Raw genomic sequence first — 18,683 nt, 5'->3', positions numbered from 1 at the left:
TTTCCCCTGAAGTGTTTTTCTTTAATCTGCATCTCCTTAAAGCATTAAAGTTACATCTCTATAGAACAAAGGTGCAGTGGTTATAATAAAGAAGGTACTTAACTCAAAGATCTAATGTTGCTAATACCAGGTCTACTACTTGTTTTTCTATATACCAACTATATCTAAAAATAAAGGATATGAAAATTTAGCAGCAAGTATTGACTCAATAAATGAAACTTTTAATCAGTCCTATTCTAAAGATTTTAACTCCTCGGAAGCCCCTACATTCCTAGGATGTTTTAAGCTTCCTGTGCCTCCTGTGGTCAGGAGGCCTCAAACAATCACACGCGCAGCTGTACGAGTCCTGCGGGCAGGCTAAAAAGCCATCAGAGGGGTTTTTGGATTGAAACACTCTTTCAAATGCAGAAGACTAAAGCCCTGAATTGACTTTTTCCAGAGAATGTCAGAAGAGTGGAAAAGCAGAGCACAAAAACTGGCAGATTTTTGTTGGGGTACATGCTTAGGAATTTCCAGAGGGGCCCCTGAAGTCTGAGCACGCCTTGCGTATGTCAGCTTCCTTCCTCATGACCTTGTCACGGGCGGGATTCCTCACACTGGCTCCCGGCAGTTGCTAAGTAGCTTCAGTTGTGTCTGACTCTGTGCGACCCCATAGACAGCAGCCCACCAGGCTTCCCCATCCCTGGGATTCTCCAGGCAAGAACACTAGAGTGGGTTGCCATTGTCTACCAACCCACAAAAACTGTTGACTCTCCCTGGCCTGTCAGGAGTTGTTGGCCTGCTGCATTCACAGTGCCCATGTCATCTCTGCTCTTTGTTCTTAATAAACTCACTCCTTTCTGCAATATTCTGTGTCTGGAAATTCTTTTCCAACTCATGCTTAGACTGCCTCAACACCAGCCAGGAGTCTTGGTCAAGGAATATTGGAACAAGGCCTAGTAGCTGCCAGGACCATTTGTCCTGAAGATCTTTCCCTCAAGATTCCTTGTAGCAGCACCAGCTGCCCCAGCCCTTGGCAGTTGAAGAGTGGAACTAACAAATTTCTATGAGTCAACGAACTCGATTTCTTAGGGTAAGTCCACCCAATTCAGTAGTCAATTCATTTGTGGTTTTCTGTGCTCTTTTGTATTATGAGTTAATAGGCTTGATATTGTAGGGTAAATCACTCTGGTATGCCCACCAGGAAGACATTCTCCCTCAATTTGGGCTTTTCCTTTATGGGACAAGCCAATTAGATTGGGATATCCTGTTGTAGAGGTGAATTGTTGATTGTACCTGAGTTAGAACCAGTTCACTGGGGAACTAGTGGAGGTAGGCAGCCTAATTGAAATTAGTTTATTTGTTTTGTAGGGTAAGTTTATTTACCCTTACAACTGAACTGGGAACTGATTTTGGAATCTGTGTCATTTTTGTTGGTATTTGCCTATATGTTTTTGTGTTATCAAACTTATAGAAATAGGAAGTACTACTCCATATATCCCAAAGGAGAGATATTTGGGGCCTATATTAGATAAATGGGCAAAATATAGCCATGAGCCTAGGACTAAGAAAAACATGTATGCTATTTTATGTCATAAATACTGCAATGAGCAGAATGAGTTTGGACTCTGAAACATTTTGCAACTGTGGTTCTCAGACTTGAGTGTCAACATCACATGGAGGAGGGCTTGTGAAAGCACAACCCGTGGGGCCCACCTCCAGAATTTTTGCATCTGTAAGGAGTTCCCAAGTGGTGGTGCTACTGCTGGTCTGGGCCCACACTTGGCAACTTTCTGCTCCAGAAAGCAGTAGTTTCAAAATTCCAGGTCAACCTGGCTGGCCCATAACAATGCTTCCAGAAGGTGTAGGAAAGTCAGAAAAATCATAAAATGCAGCAAGCAAGAATTTTGCAATACCAAATGTGCTCAATTTGAAGGACTGTCCCTTAGTCTGAGACTGTGATTTTTCTACTTTCTCTGACATTATAATTTCCTTCCTTTCATGGAAAAATAATAACAGATGGTGGTTCTCTCATTAGTTTGTTTCTGGGTCTCTTTCAGTTTAATTCAGTTCAGTCACTCAGTCCTGTCCGACTCTTTGTGACCCCATGGACTGCAGCATGCCAAGCTTCCCTGTCCATCACCAACTCCCAGAGCTTGCTCAAACTCATGTTCATCGAGTCAGTGATGCCATCCAACCCACCATCTCATCCTCTGTTGTCCCCTGCTCCTCCCACCTTCAATCTTCCCCAGCATCAGGGTCTTTTCCAATGAGTCAGTTCTTCACAAAAGGTGGCCAAAGTATTGGAGCTTCAGCTTCAGCATCAGTCCTTCCAACGAATATTCAGGACTGATTTTATTTAGGACTGACTGGCTTGATCTCTGTGCTGTCCGAGGGACCCTCAAGAGTCTTCTCTTGCACCACAAAATAACCAGTTGGCAGCCCTGGTCATGGTCTTCAGTTTTCAAAAACATCTTTTTGGTCCGTGTACTTCTAAAATCCAGGACATACTGCTTCTGTGCATATAAGAGCTTAGACTGAGTTTCTCTAAGAGGTGCCATCCAAAGTTAAGCTCAGGGGTCTTTTAAAAAGGCATTGCATGCCTCCTTGCCTGGCTGAACAGCCTACTCAGAACATAGTTGACTTTTTATTGATGCTTCAAGTGATTATTATGCAATCTATTACTATAAAGAGCTGTCAAGCCCACAACCATGCCCTCAGGAAGGCTGCTTAGTGAAGAACCCTTTGTCCCCCATTAAGCCACGCAGACTCTTTTCCTGTTGTGTGGGAGCTGTCCTGCTCCCTCTGCAATTCACCCTCGCTCCATCTCGCTGTTGCCCGTGCCTCCACCTGTTGCCCACAGAACATCACGCCACCAAGCTTATTCAACCACTAGTTTCACTTTACACATTAAGTTGGTGACTGTGACTTTGGGACCATTTGTCTCTGCCAAGGAATGAAGCCATAGGCCTAGAACACAGTCAAAGACATTTACCCTTATCTTCTGGAAGATGATGACAGATGATATTCACTGGGAATTTACCACATGTCAGGACTTTTCTAGAGTGGTCAAGTAACTAGCCCAAGGTTAATGTCTGGAGGAGTCAGAACTATGGAAATGAGGTTGGTACTGCTAACTTCTACTCCAGGCTTCCCTGGTGGCTCAGATAGTAAAGAATTTGCCACAATGTGGGAGACACAAGTTTGATCCCTGGGTTGGGAAGATCCTCTGGAGAAAGGAATGGCTACTTACTCCAGTATTCTTGCCTGGAGAATTCCATGGATAGAGGAGTCTGGCAGTCCATGGGGTCACAAAGAGTCAGGCACAACTGAGCAACTAACACTTCCACCTGCCTTTGGGGGTTTTTTCCAATGGTGAGTGACTGGAGATCTGAGCACTGAATAAATGAAGATTCATAGATGTTAGTCTTTGTAGTGATACTTAATTTGCTGATTAGTTTTAAGAGACGTTCTGATTTTGTTGGGAGAAACGGAAATGATTCTGATTCAAAATCAAGCTGGGGAACAGCTGACTTGGAGACACTGGTTCTGTGGCACTGGGCAACTAGGAGACAGCCCTGTTGTCCCCAGGAGCTCACAGTCCAGGTGCAAGAGAGGAAAGCAGGACTGGGTATGGGAAGGGAGAAGCAGGAAACTGCTTATTTTGTTAAAAACTTTTACTGTGCTTTGGCCTGTTGAACTATATGCTTGTGGTCTTTGTTGAAATTGAACAAAGCCAGGACCCATACCAGTTGTGTGTGCCTGGTTCATGATAGTTTTCTTAGAAGGTCAAGTGCCCAGCACATTATTTTCCTTGTCCAGCTCCCTTACCTCTCCAAACACTGATACATCAAGGGCACATCAATGCCTAATTTACAGTATTGTTTTGAAGGTTATATTAAGATGATGGATGTCATGCCTGACCTGATTCAACAGGTGCTCAATTCCTCTCCTTTTTCTCTTCTTCTGTTCTGCCAGAAAAATTTCTCTCCTTTTTAAGTGTTCTGTGTAATTGGACCACTCATGGGGTTCTGTAGGGAACAAGGTATAAGGAAGGTTGGGAAGTGCTTGCAAACAAGACTCTCAACCAGGGCTGAACATTCTTGCAAACGAGATGTTCAGCTAAGAATCCTCTGTTTGTTCCCGTGGGAAAAGAACATTTCTTGCACACAAGGATGTTTCTCTGATTCCTCAAAAGGAACAGACCCAGGGACAAAACGGATTCTAAGTTGATAAGGAAGTTCCCCAAAACAAAGTCTTAGCTGCAGTAAATAAGTTAAGGTAAAGGTTATCTCACCCTGTGACTGTGCACTGTATAGTCACTAAATCATAGTGCTTGGCAACTTGCCCTGTAGATTGTTTTGCAAAGGATATAAAATAAAGCAGCTGTAAGAAGCAAGGAGCTAAAGTAAAAAGATTCAAACCACTCTGCAGCGTTGGTGTTTCATTCCATCGCCAGCAGTGTTCACTCATGGATTCAGTCCTTGTCAGGGAGCTAAGAGTCTGCAAGCTGTGTGGCACAGCCAAAAAAGAGAAAACTTAGATGCAAATGAAACGTGGAAATATTGTTGTTTATACAGGTTGCTTGTTAAAATTCTGAGTATATTACTCTGAAATTTTTAATAGTTTTTCTGGCCCCCAAGTAAAGTGCAGAATCAGTACCATGGCGTGGCTCCTGCCTGCCTCCTCCACTCTTCTTTCCTTAAGCTCCAGCCACACAGGATTTCTTCCTATGGGTCCTCCCAGGCCCAAGGCCTTCCTTCCAAGAGGCTATATCCTCCATCCTGACCAGTCTCACCCCAAATTGTTGCCTGGGTTGTATCTGTTCACTTTTCAGGTTTATCAGGCAAACTGTCCCCTTCTCCTCCAGACAAGATCTTGTTAAAATGAAGATTCTGATTCTGTCAGTCCAGGGTGGAGTCTAAGGTTCTGCATTTCTACCAATCTCCCAGGTGATTCCAATGCTGTCTGTCCAACAACCACACTTTGCCTAAGAGGCTTTGGACCTCATGAAGTCCCTTGTTCCTTGACTGTGCAACTTGTGTACTGTGTTCAAAAACAGGGATGATAATGGAATTCACTGGAACTTTGCCTATCATAGCAAAAATTTGGAAATAAAGATCCTTCAACAGAAGACTGATTAAATCAGTTAAGCCCCACCCACCCACCTACCCCCCAACACACATACACACACCTATACACACATCCTTTGGAATATAAGGAAACCATTTTAAATGTCTATAGCTTATGGTTAATTTTTTATAAAGCAAATTGTAAAGCTCACATTGAGTTGACCTTTAGGGAATTATGTATGTATGTATATGTGTATGGGCCCAGAGTTATATCTAGGAAGATGTTTATGAATATGGGAACTTTAGTTGTCTCTTGATGATGAGCCATTTGAGGGAAGTGCAAGATTCAACCCACTGGGAATCAAATAGTTCTGTAGTATATATTTAAAGAAAGAAATCCACATATAAGTGGACTCACACAGCTCAAACCCATGTTTTTCAAGGGTCAACTGTATATATACACATACATATAAAATACTTACAACTCTTCATGTGCTTCCATAGAACCCTATAAATCCTTATCTTAGTACTTAACACACTGATTCACAGTCGCCTATTCATCTGTTCAGGTCCTTCACAATGATCTGTCAGGGCAATGACTGTATCTAGTTCACTATGGTATTCCCCAGTACATTGCACAATTACTGCATGTCAACAATTACCGAATATATGGTTAATATCCATTTAAGAATGATTCCCCATTTTCCCTCAGGATGTTGCTATACCTGATGGATCTCCTGGAACCATGATCACTCTGGCCATTTTCTGGGAAGCTAACCTAGGAAAGACAGAATAAGCAGAACAGGAAGAACAATGTCTTTCAAGCTGTCATTGAGCCAATGGCTTAACCAACTCTGGGTCAATCTACACGAGGACTTCTGGCTATATGAGAGAATAAACACCCTTGTTGTTGCTGGTGTTTGAGTTAGAAAGCATCACCAGTGAGAGACTGAGTAAATAAAAGAATGAATGACTAACCACTAGCATAAGAAAGCCAACTCCCCTAGAATGGAGTTAAAGTCTTGTCCTGGAGACTTCAAAAATTGCTTACTGTTCTTAAGACACTCAAGGTGATAAAACAAGCAAAGTCTTGATACTCTAGATGCTAGATTATAGTTTTCTTATTTCTTATTATAGTTTTCTAGATAAACTGGATTTTTAGGCAAAAGCTGCACTTTGCAAGGAAAAACAATCTCACTAGGGCTTCATTTAAAACCAAAGATAATATTCTTAGAGACATTTCAGAGTCAATATATATTTAATCCAATCTCCTAAATGTTAGCACGTGTAAGCATAACTTGGAGACTTTTTTAAAAAGCTGACTCTTGGGCCTCACCTGGGAAGATTTTGATTCAGTGGGATGTGGTAGGATCCAGGAATCTGCATTTTAGCCAGTAATCTGATGTGGATTATCTCAGAACACACTTCAAGAAACTCTATTCTAAAGCTTCCACTTTGTATATCTAGATCCTAACCACAAGAAATGATGTTTCACGTAATAATCAAGGCAGCAGATTCAAGTGATGGAAAGATCCAGAAGATGGGAGCCATATCTGGACTTCTCTATTCACTAGACTAAGACACTGATCAGGCAAGTTTCTCAAGCTCTCTATGTTTGAATGTCTCCATTTATTAAAAACTCAGATTAACAGTTCTCTGTATTACCAGTCCTGAGACTGGTTATAAAGACCAGAATGATCTCAGTAGCTGTTCTGTAAAAATATAATAAAATGCTCTTTGTTAGAACTCTGGTGTTTACTGAGCTCCTTAATAAGTAAAATTATTTGTGTTGTTTAGGGTCTATTCATTAAGCAAGAAATGAGGACTCACATTTTAAAAAGAGTGTTACATGGCCAAACTGTAATTCCTGGTTAACCTGAGTACTTGTTAACCAGAACATCCTATTCCTAAGCATTCTAACTAGGTTTCCATGGAAATAATACACATTTATTAACAACAATTTGTGAGTAGACTCTTTATCAAAGGGAGCTTCCTTGACTTGGGCAAAAATTAATGGCCCAACAACTCACAGAACTGGAGAAATCGTATATCTGATAAAGGATAATATCTAAAGTACATAGAGAACTCCTAAAACACAACAATGACAAAACCCATTCAAAATAGGCAAAGGATTTCATAGACATTTCTCTAAAGAAGACATAGGAATAGCCAAAAAGCACATGAAAGACATTCAACCTCATTAATCAATAGGGAAATGCAAATCAAAACCACAGTGAGATACTACCTCACAAACATTAGGATGACTACTGTCAAAAAAATACCCCAGAAAGCAACAAATATTGGTACAGCAACAGTGAGCAATATGGCAGCTGAAAAATTAAACACAGAATTACCATACCATCCAGCAATTCCACTTCTGGATACATGCCAGAAGAATTAAAAGCAAGGTTTCAGAAAGATATTTGCACACCCATGTTTACAGCAAAATTATTCACAAGAGCTAAAACATGGAAGCAACCCAAGTGTCCATGAATGGATAAACAGATAAGCAAACTGTGGTACCTTAAAAAATGGAATATTATTCAGTCTTAAAAAGGAAAATAATCAAAGTCAAAATTAATAATGAGGTATTTTGCATTGTCTTTTTTGTACTCTCTTTGAAATCCAGGTCGTGTTTTACACTGAAAATGTCTCAGTCTGGACTAGCCGCATACCAGAAGCTAGTAGCTATTGTGTAAGAGTGTACAGGTCTAGATGACTCATTTTTGAAACCCAGTGCAAACACCTCTCACTATTTTATTTTGATCTTTGAATGTTCATGCCTCTCTCTACATTCTTCACTCATTCATTGGTCAGCAAACACTGGCATGTCCACTGTGCACCAAGTATTATGCTAGAAAGTGGAAATACAGTTTGTGACAGTGAGAGACACCCAGAGATGGCTATGAAATAATATAAAAGAATTGTGATATAGAATGTTGTTGTTATTGAGTCTCTTAAGTCAGAATCCAACTCTTTCCCAATCCCATGAACGGTAGCTCACCAGGCTCCTCTGTTCACAGGATTTCCCAAGTAAGAATACTGGAGTGGATTGCCATTTCCTCCTCCGGGAGAATCTTCCCCACCCAGGGATCAAATCCACGTGTCTCCTGCATTGGCAGGTGGATTCTTTACCACTGAACCAACCAGGGAAGCCCCATGACACAGAATAGATGCACTCTATTTTATGGGCACCTGAAAGTGGAAGGACACGTAGTTTTAGAGGTGGCCCTGAGCTGACTTCAAGGACCTGTAATGTTAGCTATGAATAGAATGGCAAAGGGCATGCCAGAAGTGTCAGCTTGATCAAAGACCTGAAATAACGGATGGGGGTCCCCAGCAACCGCTCAAGGGTGCCTGTTAGGGCAAAGGTGAAAAAGGAAAGTAGGGAGGTAAGCAGAACCAGTGAAAGGCCTAGTGAGCCATGTTAGGCTTCTGAAATTAAAAACAACAACAACAACAACACTATACTTTCTAAAATTTCAGAAGTAATTGTCTCTCTGCAAGATCGTGTGCAATGCAAATGACACTGGATTGAAGCTTTTGCTGGTAACAGTCGCGCTTCTCCGGATTAGCTCCTCCAAGAGGGCAGGGCCATCTGCTATGCTCACCACCCTGCCCCAGTGTCTGCAACACTGCCTGGCAGAGAGGGCACTAGGAAGTTTACAGAGTCGGCTTCTTCCTTCCGTCCTTTCCCCAAGTCTTCCCCTTCCGCTCAGTCCTGCGGGAGAGGGGGAAGGGCGCCAGCCCTAGCCTGCGCTTCAAAAGTCCTCCAAAAGGGGTTCAGAGGCAGGCCTCACCCTTCTAGAATGTTTCCTCATCTATAAAACGGGTTCAAAACTACCCGCCGCGCCGAACTGTTGCGTAACTCAGATGAATTCGAGAAAGCGCCTGGAAAAATGAAAAGGTGCGCTTCTTGGCCTTGAGGGTAGACTGACTTGACCTGTAGACTTCAAGGCCAGGTTTCCACCCTCCCTGGCCCAGATGGGCATCCTCGGCCAAAGTGCAGGGTGATCGATCCCAGAGCGTGGGACGCCCAGATCCGACACCCTGGGAGGTAACCCTACGCGTGACTGCTTAACGCGCCTCTGGAGGAGGCGCCACCTAAGGAGGAGGGGTGGGGGTTGCAACCTCTCCCCTCGGTGTGGGAGCTACTCCTCAGTTTCCAGGGCCTGGACTTCCGAATCCCGCAGCCCCCGGCAGAGCAGAGCGCAGCAGACCCCTCCGACACGCTGGTCCCCGTCCACCCCCTCCCAGCGTGTCCGAGAGGAGAAGAGGGTGGAGCGGACAGGCTCCCGCAGCCAATAAAATCAGCGGGTTCCTGGTCCGATCCCCGGCGCGGCTCGCCATTGGTCGCCACCCGGGTCTCGGCCCACCGAACCTTTGCGACCCGAGCCAATCGCTAGACGGCGAGGGGTCCTTAGGCTCGAGGGGAGCCGGCGGCGGGCGGCTGCGAGTGCAAGCAGGCGGGGAGCCGGTGGCGGTGACAAGCGGCGCGAGCCCGCAAACCGCCTCCCCCGTGCGGCGCGCCACCGGCTCCACCATGGAGCCCGCTGTGTCGCTGGCCGTGTGCGCGCTGCTCTTCCTGCTCTGGGTTCGTGTGAAGGGGCTAGAGTTCGTTCTCATCCACCAGCGCTGGGTGTTTGTGTGCCTCTTCCTCCTACCTCTCTCGCTCATCTTCGACATCTACTACTACGTGCGCGCCTGGGTGGTGTTCAAGCTCAGCAGCGCGCCGCGGCTGCACGAACAGCGCGTGCGGGACATCCAGAAGCAGGTGAGCGGCGCTGGGTGGGGCGGGAGCCAGGCGCGAAGTGGTGCGCGGCGCGGAGCAAGGGCTTCCCTGAAGAGGTGCCATTTAAGCGAGATTTGAACTCAACAGAAATGTGATGGGGGCGGGGGTGCTTCCCAAGAGGGAACGGAGTAAGCAAAGGCGTTGAATAGAACATTGCTCCGACATTTATGGAGTGCCTACTGTGTGCAGAGTACGTGCAGGTTATCAGGAGAGATGTAAAGAATCGTACTCAGGTAGCTCTCACCAGGCCCAGATGATTTCAGAAGAGGAGCCGGGCTTCAAGGAAGTGCCCCTGGCGCTGGTGACTGGGAAGTAGCGGGATTGATCTGGGGAACGTGTGAGCATATGAGGGGAGGGGCGGAAGGTCCAAAAGTCAGTTTGAAGCTAGGTTGCGGGCGGGGGCTTCAGTTTGGAGTTTACTCTGTAGCAAGAAGCTGAACATTTTTCACGTGCTTAGATTAGAGGATTAAAGTGACTAAAGACGGTAGCACCACACCAGGGTGGGGAGCCTCGCAGACCCTGCGCCAGGCGCTCACTCTTAAGGCAGTATCCTTCCCTATGTCAGCGCTCACAGAACCCGTACGCCTGCTGCAGCTCACAGCTGAGCCTCGTCCTTCTGTGCCATCGCCAGAATGGACATCAGGCATGAACACCAGGCCTGGGCAGTTTCTTGGCGCCCTCTGCCCCTCCGTATGTTCCTTTCTTACTGGCCTTGGGTTGCACAGAGCTGCTGTTTCCTGCAGTCACCCTCACCACAGGTGTTGCAGCCTCCATGTTCTGTTTGCTGCTGGCCGAGTGCTGCCAATAAGAGCGTGAAGAAGAATGCGGAGAGCCCCGGCTGGGAGGGATAGACCTTGGACCTGGTGGGAGCAGGCAGCATCTGGAAGCCCTTTGCTCAGGCTGCCATGGATTGTGCTAGTCAGTCACAGCTCCAGAGCCCTTCCTACTTTGGGTCTCGAATGCACCGTTTCCTAGTTCTTTCTATGTGCTCAGATTCTCAGTTTCCCTGCTTATCTCCCCTATCAGAATGTGAGCTCCCTGAAGGCAGACTGGTGACTCCTCTCTGTCCAATGAGTCCTGGCCCAAAGCAGCACAGTGAGCACTTCTGAACCTAAGCTAAACCAAAGGGCTTCCCCTGTGGCCCAGTGGTAGAGAATCTTCCTGCAATGCAGAATCGCTGGGTTAGGAAGGTCCTCTGGAGAAGGAAATGGCAACCTGCTCCAGTAATTTTTTCCTGGGGAATCCCATGGACAGAGGAGCCTGGCAGGCTACAGTCAATCCATGGAGTCACAGAGTTGGACACAACTGAGTGACTAAACAGCAACATTAGGGACAGGAAGACAAGGGGCCTTGCCAGACCAACCCACTGCTGTGGCCCTACCCTGTGCCACGCTCTGTGCCACTGATGTTCATTATTTTTCATCCTCACCGCCTTGCTGATATGTCTTTGTGGGGGGTTTTTTGCATTTATTTTTTTGGTGGCAGCTTTTCCTGGACTATAAGTTTTCGTTTCTTCAGTTTATTCTGGGGTATCCTTTTCTTTCGTGCAGCATCCTCTTCTGGTTGATGAACGATCTGCTGTTTATCAGTAAGGATCATCTCAGTATGGCAGAGAGAGTTACGTACAGGTCGATCCGACCATGAGCTCTGTAAGTCCTGAGCTGCATCTTGAGGCTCAATGACCAGAAAAGCTACATCTAAGTCCTTAAATTCACCATTACTCTCTGCACTTTTGAGCATGTGCAGTAAGGATTCAGGACTCTTTTTTGGGCCAGCAACCCTGTGTCCAGCCCCACTGTTTGGCCTGGGCCCACCTACAAGCTCCAGTTGTAACGGCAGAATGCCACACATTGCTTCTGTTGAGTGACACCCTTCAGATACTTGGTGGCTTTTCGGATATGTATACTCTTAATGGCCTGGGCAGTTTCACGGGTGTTCTTAAAGTGAACACAAAGGTTCAAACCTCTTGATTTGCATAATTTTGTGGGGTTTTCTGGGTCAAGTAAATAGTAAACCATTTTCAGAGGTCACCCCTGGCCACTTACCAGGAAAGGGCCACCCTGGATGATCTTGCACCTGTTCTACAAATGGAGAATATATTGAGACTCAAACTGTGAGTCATGTGCCTAAGATGATATAGCTAGTAAATGGGTCTGGAACCCAGGTCAGCTCAATCTCTGAACCTGAGCTCTGACGTTGCTTCTTTCCCAACCCTTTCCATTCTACCCTGGAGGTCTGGTTCTGTTGCCTCACTCCTGGAAAGTGGTGATAGCTACCTGACGGGTTGCCCAATTCCTGGGCCCTGCCCAACTCTCTCTGGCTTGCTCTGCCATAAGAGCATGGTGCCGCGGGATTACCTCCCTGCCCAAAATCTTGGTTGGCTCCCATCAGGATCCATCCCAACCAGTGTTTCAGACTTGATGAACTCCACATTCACCTCATGTTCCCGTCCTATCCTCCACCCCCAGTTCCCATTCGTGGCTACATGCAGCTCTCCCAGTGCATCCTGCTCACCTCCAGGTTTGTATTAAGTCCTGGGACTGCAGAGTTGGGCAGGGGCAAAGTCTGCTTGGTCACACCCTGCTCATAGGAATCCCTGTCTCAGTTACATCCCTCTGTGCGAAACCTCTGCTTCACATGGGACCCTGGCCTCTCTGATCACAGAACAGTTCTTCCCCATGTTGAACTTCCCCATGTTGCCTGATAAGTTTCAATGCAGCCTATTCTAGGACTCTCGATTGCAAGTGACAGAAACTCAGCTCCAACTGGCTTGAGCAAAAGGGGGCTTTACTGAGCCAGGTCTTGAAAAGTCCAGAAGTAGGACTTGCTGGGCAGTCCAGTGGTTAAGACCCTGCCCTTACTCTGAGTTTCTAATGCAGGGGGCATGAGTTCAACCCCTGGTCTGGGAACTAAGATTCCCACCTGCCACAGGGTCTGGCCAAAAAGAAGAGAGAAAAGTCCAGGAATAAAAGCGGCTCAGACTTCACTAGATCCAGCGTCAGTCTCTGTCTTTCCACCCAGCTGTCATTCTTGGCTCTGCTTTGTTCTGAGTTGACTTCATTCTCAGGGAGGCTGTCTCCCTGCAGGGGCCCCAGCAGTGTCTGGCTTATATCCAGCCAGCCTAGCAACTCCAGTAAAGTGAGAGGGCCTCTTCTGGAATCGGTCTTAATTGGCTTAACTTGGATCACAGGCCCGTCCCTGAACTGGTCACTGTGGCCTGGGGGATGGAGTCAGACCTCAGTCATGTGCCCATCTCTGGGGGCAGGGGACAATCAGCATCACCCGGACCAAAGAAAGATGGGACTGTTAGAAGCACATGAAGAGGACACGGATGGTTGCAGGTCACAGCAGCAGATATCCACCTCCCTGCCATTTTCCATCAGCAAGAAGGGTTTGCTTCCTCCCATGTTCCTCCTGAGCTATTTGTTCTGTGTGTTTTGTGTTCAGGTCACTTATAGCAGAGCTTTAACCGAAGTTCTTCCTTCCATGTCTGATGGTGAATCTGGCCTCCTTTTCTGGTTCCCTCCCACTCAGAGTGATACATGAGATAACATGCACAGATGCTTAGAACAGGGCTTGGCACATAATCAGCTTCAGTAGGTGTTAGCTGTTACTCCGTTGCCTATTAATATAAGCCCATTTATCCTTTCAGGCCTGAAGTTGGGTAGTCCTGATGGTGAATCTGGGCTTTGCCTTTCAGCAGTTGTGTAATGTTGGGCAAGTTATTTTGCTTCTCATTTTCTTCATATGCACAAGGAGGCGGATCATCCCAAACACCTGGGTTGTTGTAAGAATTAAACGAAACAAGACACAACAGGTAGCTGGCACAGTGGGGACAGCTTATAGATACCGGGTTGAACAAAAAATTTGTTTGGGTTTACGTGAAAACCTGAACAAACTTTTCAGCCAACCCAATAGTTATCATTTGTGTGGTTGTTATTATTTCCAATATAACACCTGCCCTGAACTTTGCAGTTAGAATAAGTGTTTTCAAAGCACTTTGATCCTGCTTTCCAGCTCTTTCTTCATTTTGCTTTGTGGTGTGGCAACACTTTGACTTTTCTGTCGGCCTCACTAGCCAAGGAGAGTCCAGAGGGTAAGGCCAGTGGGCCTTTCATCATCCCACTCCTCCAGGTGTCTGGAAGGATTCAGGCCTCAGTAAATAATTGCCTACAAGTAAAGGCACTGTTCCCCGCCCCTTCTCCTGAAGGCAGGGCTATAAGCTGTCAGGGGATCCCTGGGGGGGCCAGCTCAGCCTCTGCCCGTGTCTGCAGGTGCGGGAATGGAAGGAGCAGGGCAGCAAGACCTTCATGTGCACGGGGCGGCCTGGCTGGCTCACCGTCTCACTGCGGGTTGGAAAGTACAAGAAGACACACAAAAACATCATGATCAACCTGATGGACATTCTGGAGGTGGACACCAAAAAACAGGTGAGAGAAGTGGCACGGTTCTCGGGCTCTGGGAGTGGATGGGGAACTGCACCCGGTGCAGATGACTCACAGGGAGATAATTTTAGCCACAGGCATCCCAGAGTGAACGGGAACAAGGCCCTTGGTCATCATAGATGGCTCTGCCCACCATTGTCATCCTGCAGAGCCTCACAGCTTTGGCAGAGACTGGTCATAGCCCCCTCTCACAGGTGGGCGGACTGAGAGCTCAGGGCGATTCTTTGATTATCTGCCACTCCACAGGAACACAGGGATGGGGAACTCATGGGCAAGAATGACCCTGTTTACCTCTTCCCAGTAAGGAAGTGTGCTGGTGAAAATGGGACTGTGGAGGTAGCTCAGAGGGTAGGCCTCGTTCCAAGCTTTCTGGGGACCCACTTGAATGTGTGAATCCTCTTTGGTCTATCTAGTATTTCTACTACTTGAACCGGGCTCTCAGAAAAGGGAAATAAAGACAAGAGAAAGAGAGAGATATTATATCACAACTTTATTTTTAATCAAAGACAATATGATATCCAATAGTAGGGAGTTGTTATATATGGTATAGCCACATGATGGCATTTTGTTGTGACGCCTTGTCCAAGTTACTTAATTTCCCTGTGCCTTTTCCTCCCCCTTAACAGCTTTATTGCCATATACTTGACATACAATAAACTGCACATCGAGTTTTTATACATAGAACATGTATCATGTACCCTCTCTCTTTTTTTGTATGGCTTCTTTCACTCAGCATAATTATTCTCAGATTCATCCATGTATCAGAAGTACATTGTTTTATTGCTGTGTAGTATTCCAATCACAGTTTGTTTATCCTTTCACTTATTGATGGACATTTGGGTTGTTTCCAATTTGGGTCTATTACAAGTAAAAGGGTGAAGAACATTTGGATATAGTCCAAATTGTTGTGTGGACATTTGTCCTTTTTTGAGGTAAATACCTGGCAGTGGAGTCACTGGGTCGTATGGTAGGTGTATGGTTAACTTTCCAAGAACCTGTCAAATTATTTTCTAAAGTAGTTGTAACATTTACATCTCCACAAGTGTTCTAGTTGCTCCATATCATTGTAAACTTGGTATAGTTAATTTTAGCCATTCAATTGTAGGTATCTCAGTGTGATTTTTAACTGTTAACGAGTAATGAATGATGTTGGGCATCTCTTCATGTGCATATATGCTGTTTATATGCCTGTGGTGAAGTACTTGTTCAGGTCTTTTGCTAAAAATTTTTAATTGGGTTGTTTGTTTTCTTACTATATTCTAGAAGCAAGACTTTCATCAGATATACAGTTTGCATATATTTTCCCCTGGTGTTTGGCTTGTCTTTTGAAAACCAGAAGTTGTTTTAATTTTTATAAAGTCCAGTTTAGTAATTTCTTTTATGGATTGTGCTTTTAGTGTTTTACTTAAAAAATCTTGCCCTTCTCTATGTCTCAAAGGTTTTCTCTTTGTTTTCTTCCAGAAGTATTATATTTTTAGGGTTTACGCTTAGCACTGTGATTCATTTTGAGTTTGCATTTGATATGAGATATGGGTCCAAAATTTTTTTTTTGCACGTGGATTTCCAATTGTTCCAGCCTCTTGTTGAAAAGACAGCCCTTTCTCCACTGAATTGTGTTTGCACCTTTGCTGACATCAGTTGTCCATATTTTCAGGTCTTTTTCTGGACTCTGCTGTTCTGTTGATCTATCTATTTGCCTGTCTGTATGCCAAGAACACATTGTCTTGAATACTATAGCTTTATATTAGTAAGTCCAAAATAATGAGTTGGAACGTATTCCTTCCTTTTCACTTTTCTGGAGGAGCTTGTATAGAATTGGTTTTGTTATTTAAAAGTCAATGGAATTAACCAGCAAAGCCGTCTGAACCTGGAGTTCTCTTTGCAAGCAGGTTTTTAACTACAAATTAAGTTTTTTAAAAATAGATATGGGGCTCTTCAGTTTATTTGTTTCTTCTTGGTGAGCTGTGGCAGTTTGTGTCTGAAGGTATTTGTCCATTTTATTGAGTTGTGTAGCTGATTGACGTAAAGTTATTGTAATATTCCCTTACTGCCTTGTGGACATGTGTAGAATCTGTGATGATGTCATGTCTTTGATTTCTGATACTGATCATTTGTGTCTGCTCCCTTTTCCTCCTTAGCAATCTGACTAGAAGTTAATCAATTTTACCGATCTTCTCAAAGAACCAGCTTTTGGTTTCATTGATTTTTCTCTCTCTCTTTTTTGGGTTTTCTATTTCACTGACTTCTGCTTTGATCTTTGTTAATTTCTTATGCTGACTTTGGGTTTAATTTTACTCTTCTTTGTCTAGTTTTTTAAGATAACAGCTGAGGTCATTGACTTAGACATTTCTTTATGTCTATTATGGATATTTAGTGCTATAAATTTCCCCCTAAGCACTGTTTTAGAGCTGTCCCCAAATCTGATATCTTACCATTTCATTCAATTCAGATTACTTTCTAGTTTCATTTTTGATATCTGCTTTGACCCAGAAGCATGTTATTTAGTCTCCAGATATTTAGGAGTTTTCCAGAGATCTTACTATTACTGATTTCTAATTTAATACAGTTGTCAGAAAACATACTTTATATGATTAAAATGCTTTTTGGCTTACTGAGACTTACTGTATGGGCTAGAATACAGTCTACTTGATAAATGTTCCTGTACCTTTTTTTTGTTTTTGAACCTTTTTTGTTTGTTTTTGAATGTATATTCTGTTTGGGGATGATGTGTACTGTAAGTGTCAATTAGGTCAAGTTCGTTGATAGTGTTGTTCAAGTTTTCTGTATCCTTATGAATTTTCTCTCTACTTATTCTGTCAGTTATTGAAAGGGGGATATTGAAATCTCTGTCTGTGATTATAGATTTGTTTTTATCTCTTGCACTTCTTACAGTTTTACTTATATAATTTGAAGCTCTATTACTAGGTATACAAATGCTTGGGATTTTTATTTCCTCTTGATTAATTGATCCCTTTATCATTGTGAAACTACCTTTTTAAAAAAATTTCTTTTATTGGAAGTCTAGTTGTTTACACTGTTGTGTTAATTTCTGCTGTACAGCAAAGTACAGCAGAATATATGTATAAATGTATATGTATATATTCTTTTTCATTGTGACTTATTACAGAATACTGAATATAGTTCCCTGTGCTATACAGTAGGACCTCGTTGTGTATCCATTCTAAAGATAATAGTTTGCATCTGCTAATTCCAAACTCTCAGTCCATCCATCTGCCCTGCCACTCAGTTTGGCAACCACAAGTCTGTCCTCTCTGTCTGTGAGTGTTTTTGTTTCATAGATCAGTATATGTGTGCCATTTTAAAATTTAAAGTATAATTGATTTCCAATGTGTTAATTTCTGCTGTACAACAAAATGATTCAGTTGTGTGTGTCTCTGTGAAAGTGAAGTCACTCAGTCGTGTCCAATTCTTTGAGACCCCATGGACGGTAGCCTACCAGGCTCCTCCATCCGTGGGATTTTCCAGGCAAGAGTACTGGAGTGGGTTGCCTTTTCCTTCTCCAGGGGATCTCGCACAATGGTAGGCAGATTCCTAACCACTGGACCACTGGGGAACTTCCGTCTTAATCGTTTTTAAGTGAGTCATTCAGTGGCATTAAACCCATGCGACTGTCTTTCAGTCCCCACCACCATCCATTGCCATAACTCTTTTCTTCTTGTAAAACTGAAATTCTCCCCCCATGAAACAATAGCTCCCTAATCGTCCCTCTCCCTAGACCCTGGCAACCACTCTCTACTGTCTGTCTCTATAATTTTGACCACTCCAAGTACCTCATGTAAGTGGACCATACAGTATTTGTCCTTTTATGACTAGCTTTTTTTCCCTAGCAAAATGTCTTCTAGGTTTATTCACGTTATAGCATATTGCAGAATTTTCTTCTTTTTTTAAGGTTGGATAATATTCCATTTTATATCTGTACTACATTTAGCTTATGCATTCGTTCATCCATGGACACTTGGGTTGCTTCTATGTTTTACCTATTGTGAATAATGCTGCTATGCACATGGGTGTAGAGATATCATTTCAAGACCCTGCTTTCAATTATTTTGGGTATAGACCCAGAAGTGGAATTGCTGTCTCACTTGGCAGTTCTATCTTTAATTTTTTAAGGAATGGCTGTACTGTTTTCCACAGTGATTGTACCATTTAACATCCCTACCAAGAGTGCACAAGGGTTTTAATTTTTTTAAATCCTTACCAGCACTTGTAATTTTCTGGTTTTGTTTTGTGCTTAATAATAGCCATCCTAATGGCTATGAGGTTGCCTTCATTTCTGAAAGATATTTTCAGTGGGTCTGGAATTCCAGGTTGACGAGTCTTTTTCCTTCAGTACTTTGAAGATACTCCAGCATCTTCTTACTTGCATTATTTCTA

The 18,683-nt window shown here is 44.0% G+C and overlaps 1 protein-coding gene across 1 annotated transcript in view; it reads left to right on the top strand.

The window, feature by feature from the left end:
* The first annotated feature begins 9,135 nt into the window (after nt 1-9,135).
* The window catches only part of DHCR24 (24-dehydrocholesterol reductase), a 34,380-nt gene continuing 24,832 nt past the window's right edge, over nt 9,136-18,683 (top strand). The window contains exons 1-2 of the mRNA XM_069561569.1: nt 9,136-9,825; nt 14,118-14,273. Coding sequence (XP_069417670.1) covers nt 9,595-9,825; nt 14,118-14,273 — 387 coding nt within the window. The 5' untranslated portion in view covers nt 9,136-9,594. The remainder of the gene's footprint in view (nt 9,826-14,117; nt 14,274-18,683) is intronic.

The sequence above is a fragment of the Ovis canadensis genome, chromosome 1, assembly GCF_042477335.2.
Source record: "Ovis canadensis isolate MfBH-ARS-UI-01 breed Bighorn chromosome 1, ARS-UI_OviCan_v2, whole genome shotgun sequence".
Classification (NCBI taxonomy): Eukaryota; Metazoa; Chordata; class Mammalia; order Artiodactyla; family Bovidae; genus Ovis; species Ovis canadensis.
This window is presented reverse-complemented; position numbering and strand designations above follow the sequence as displayed.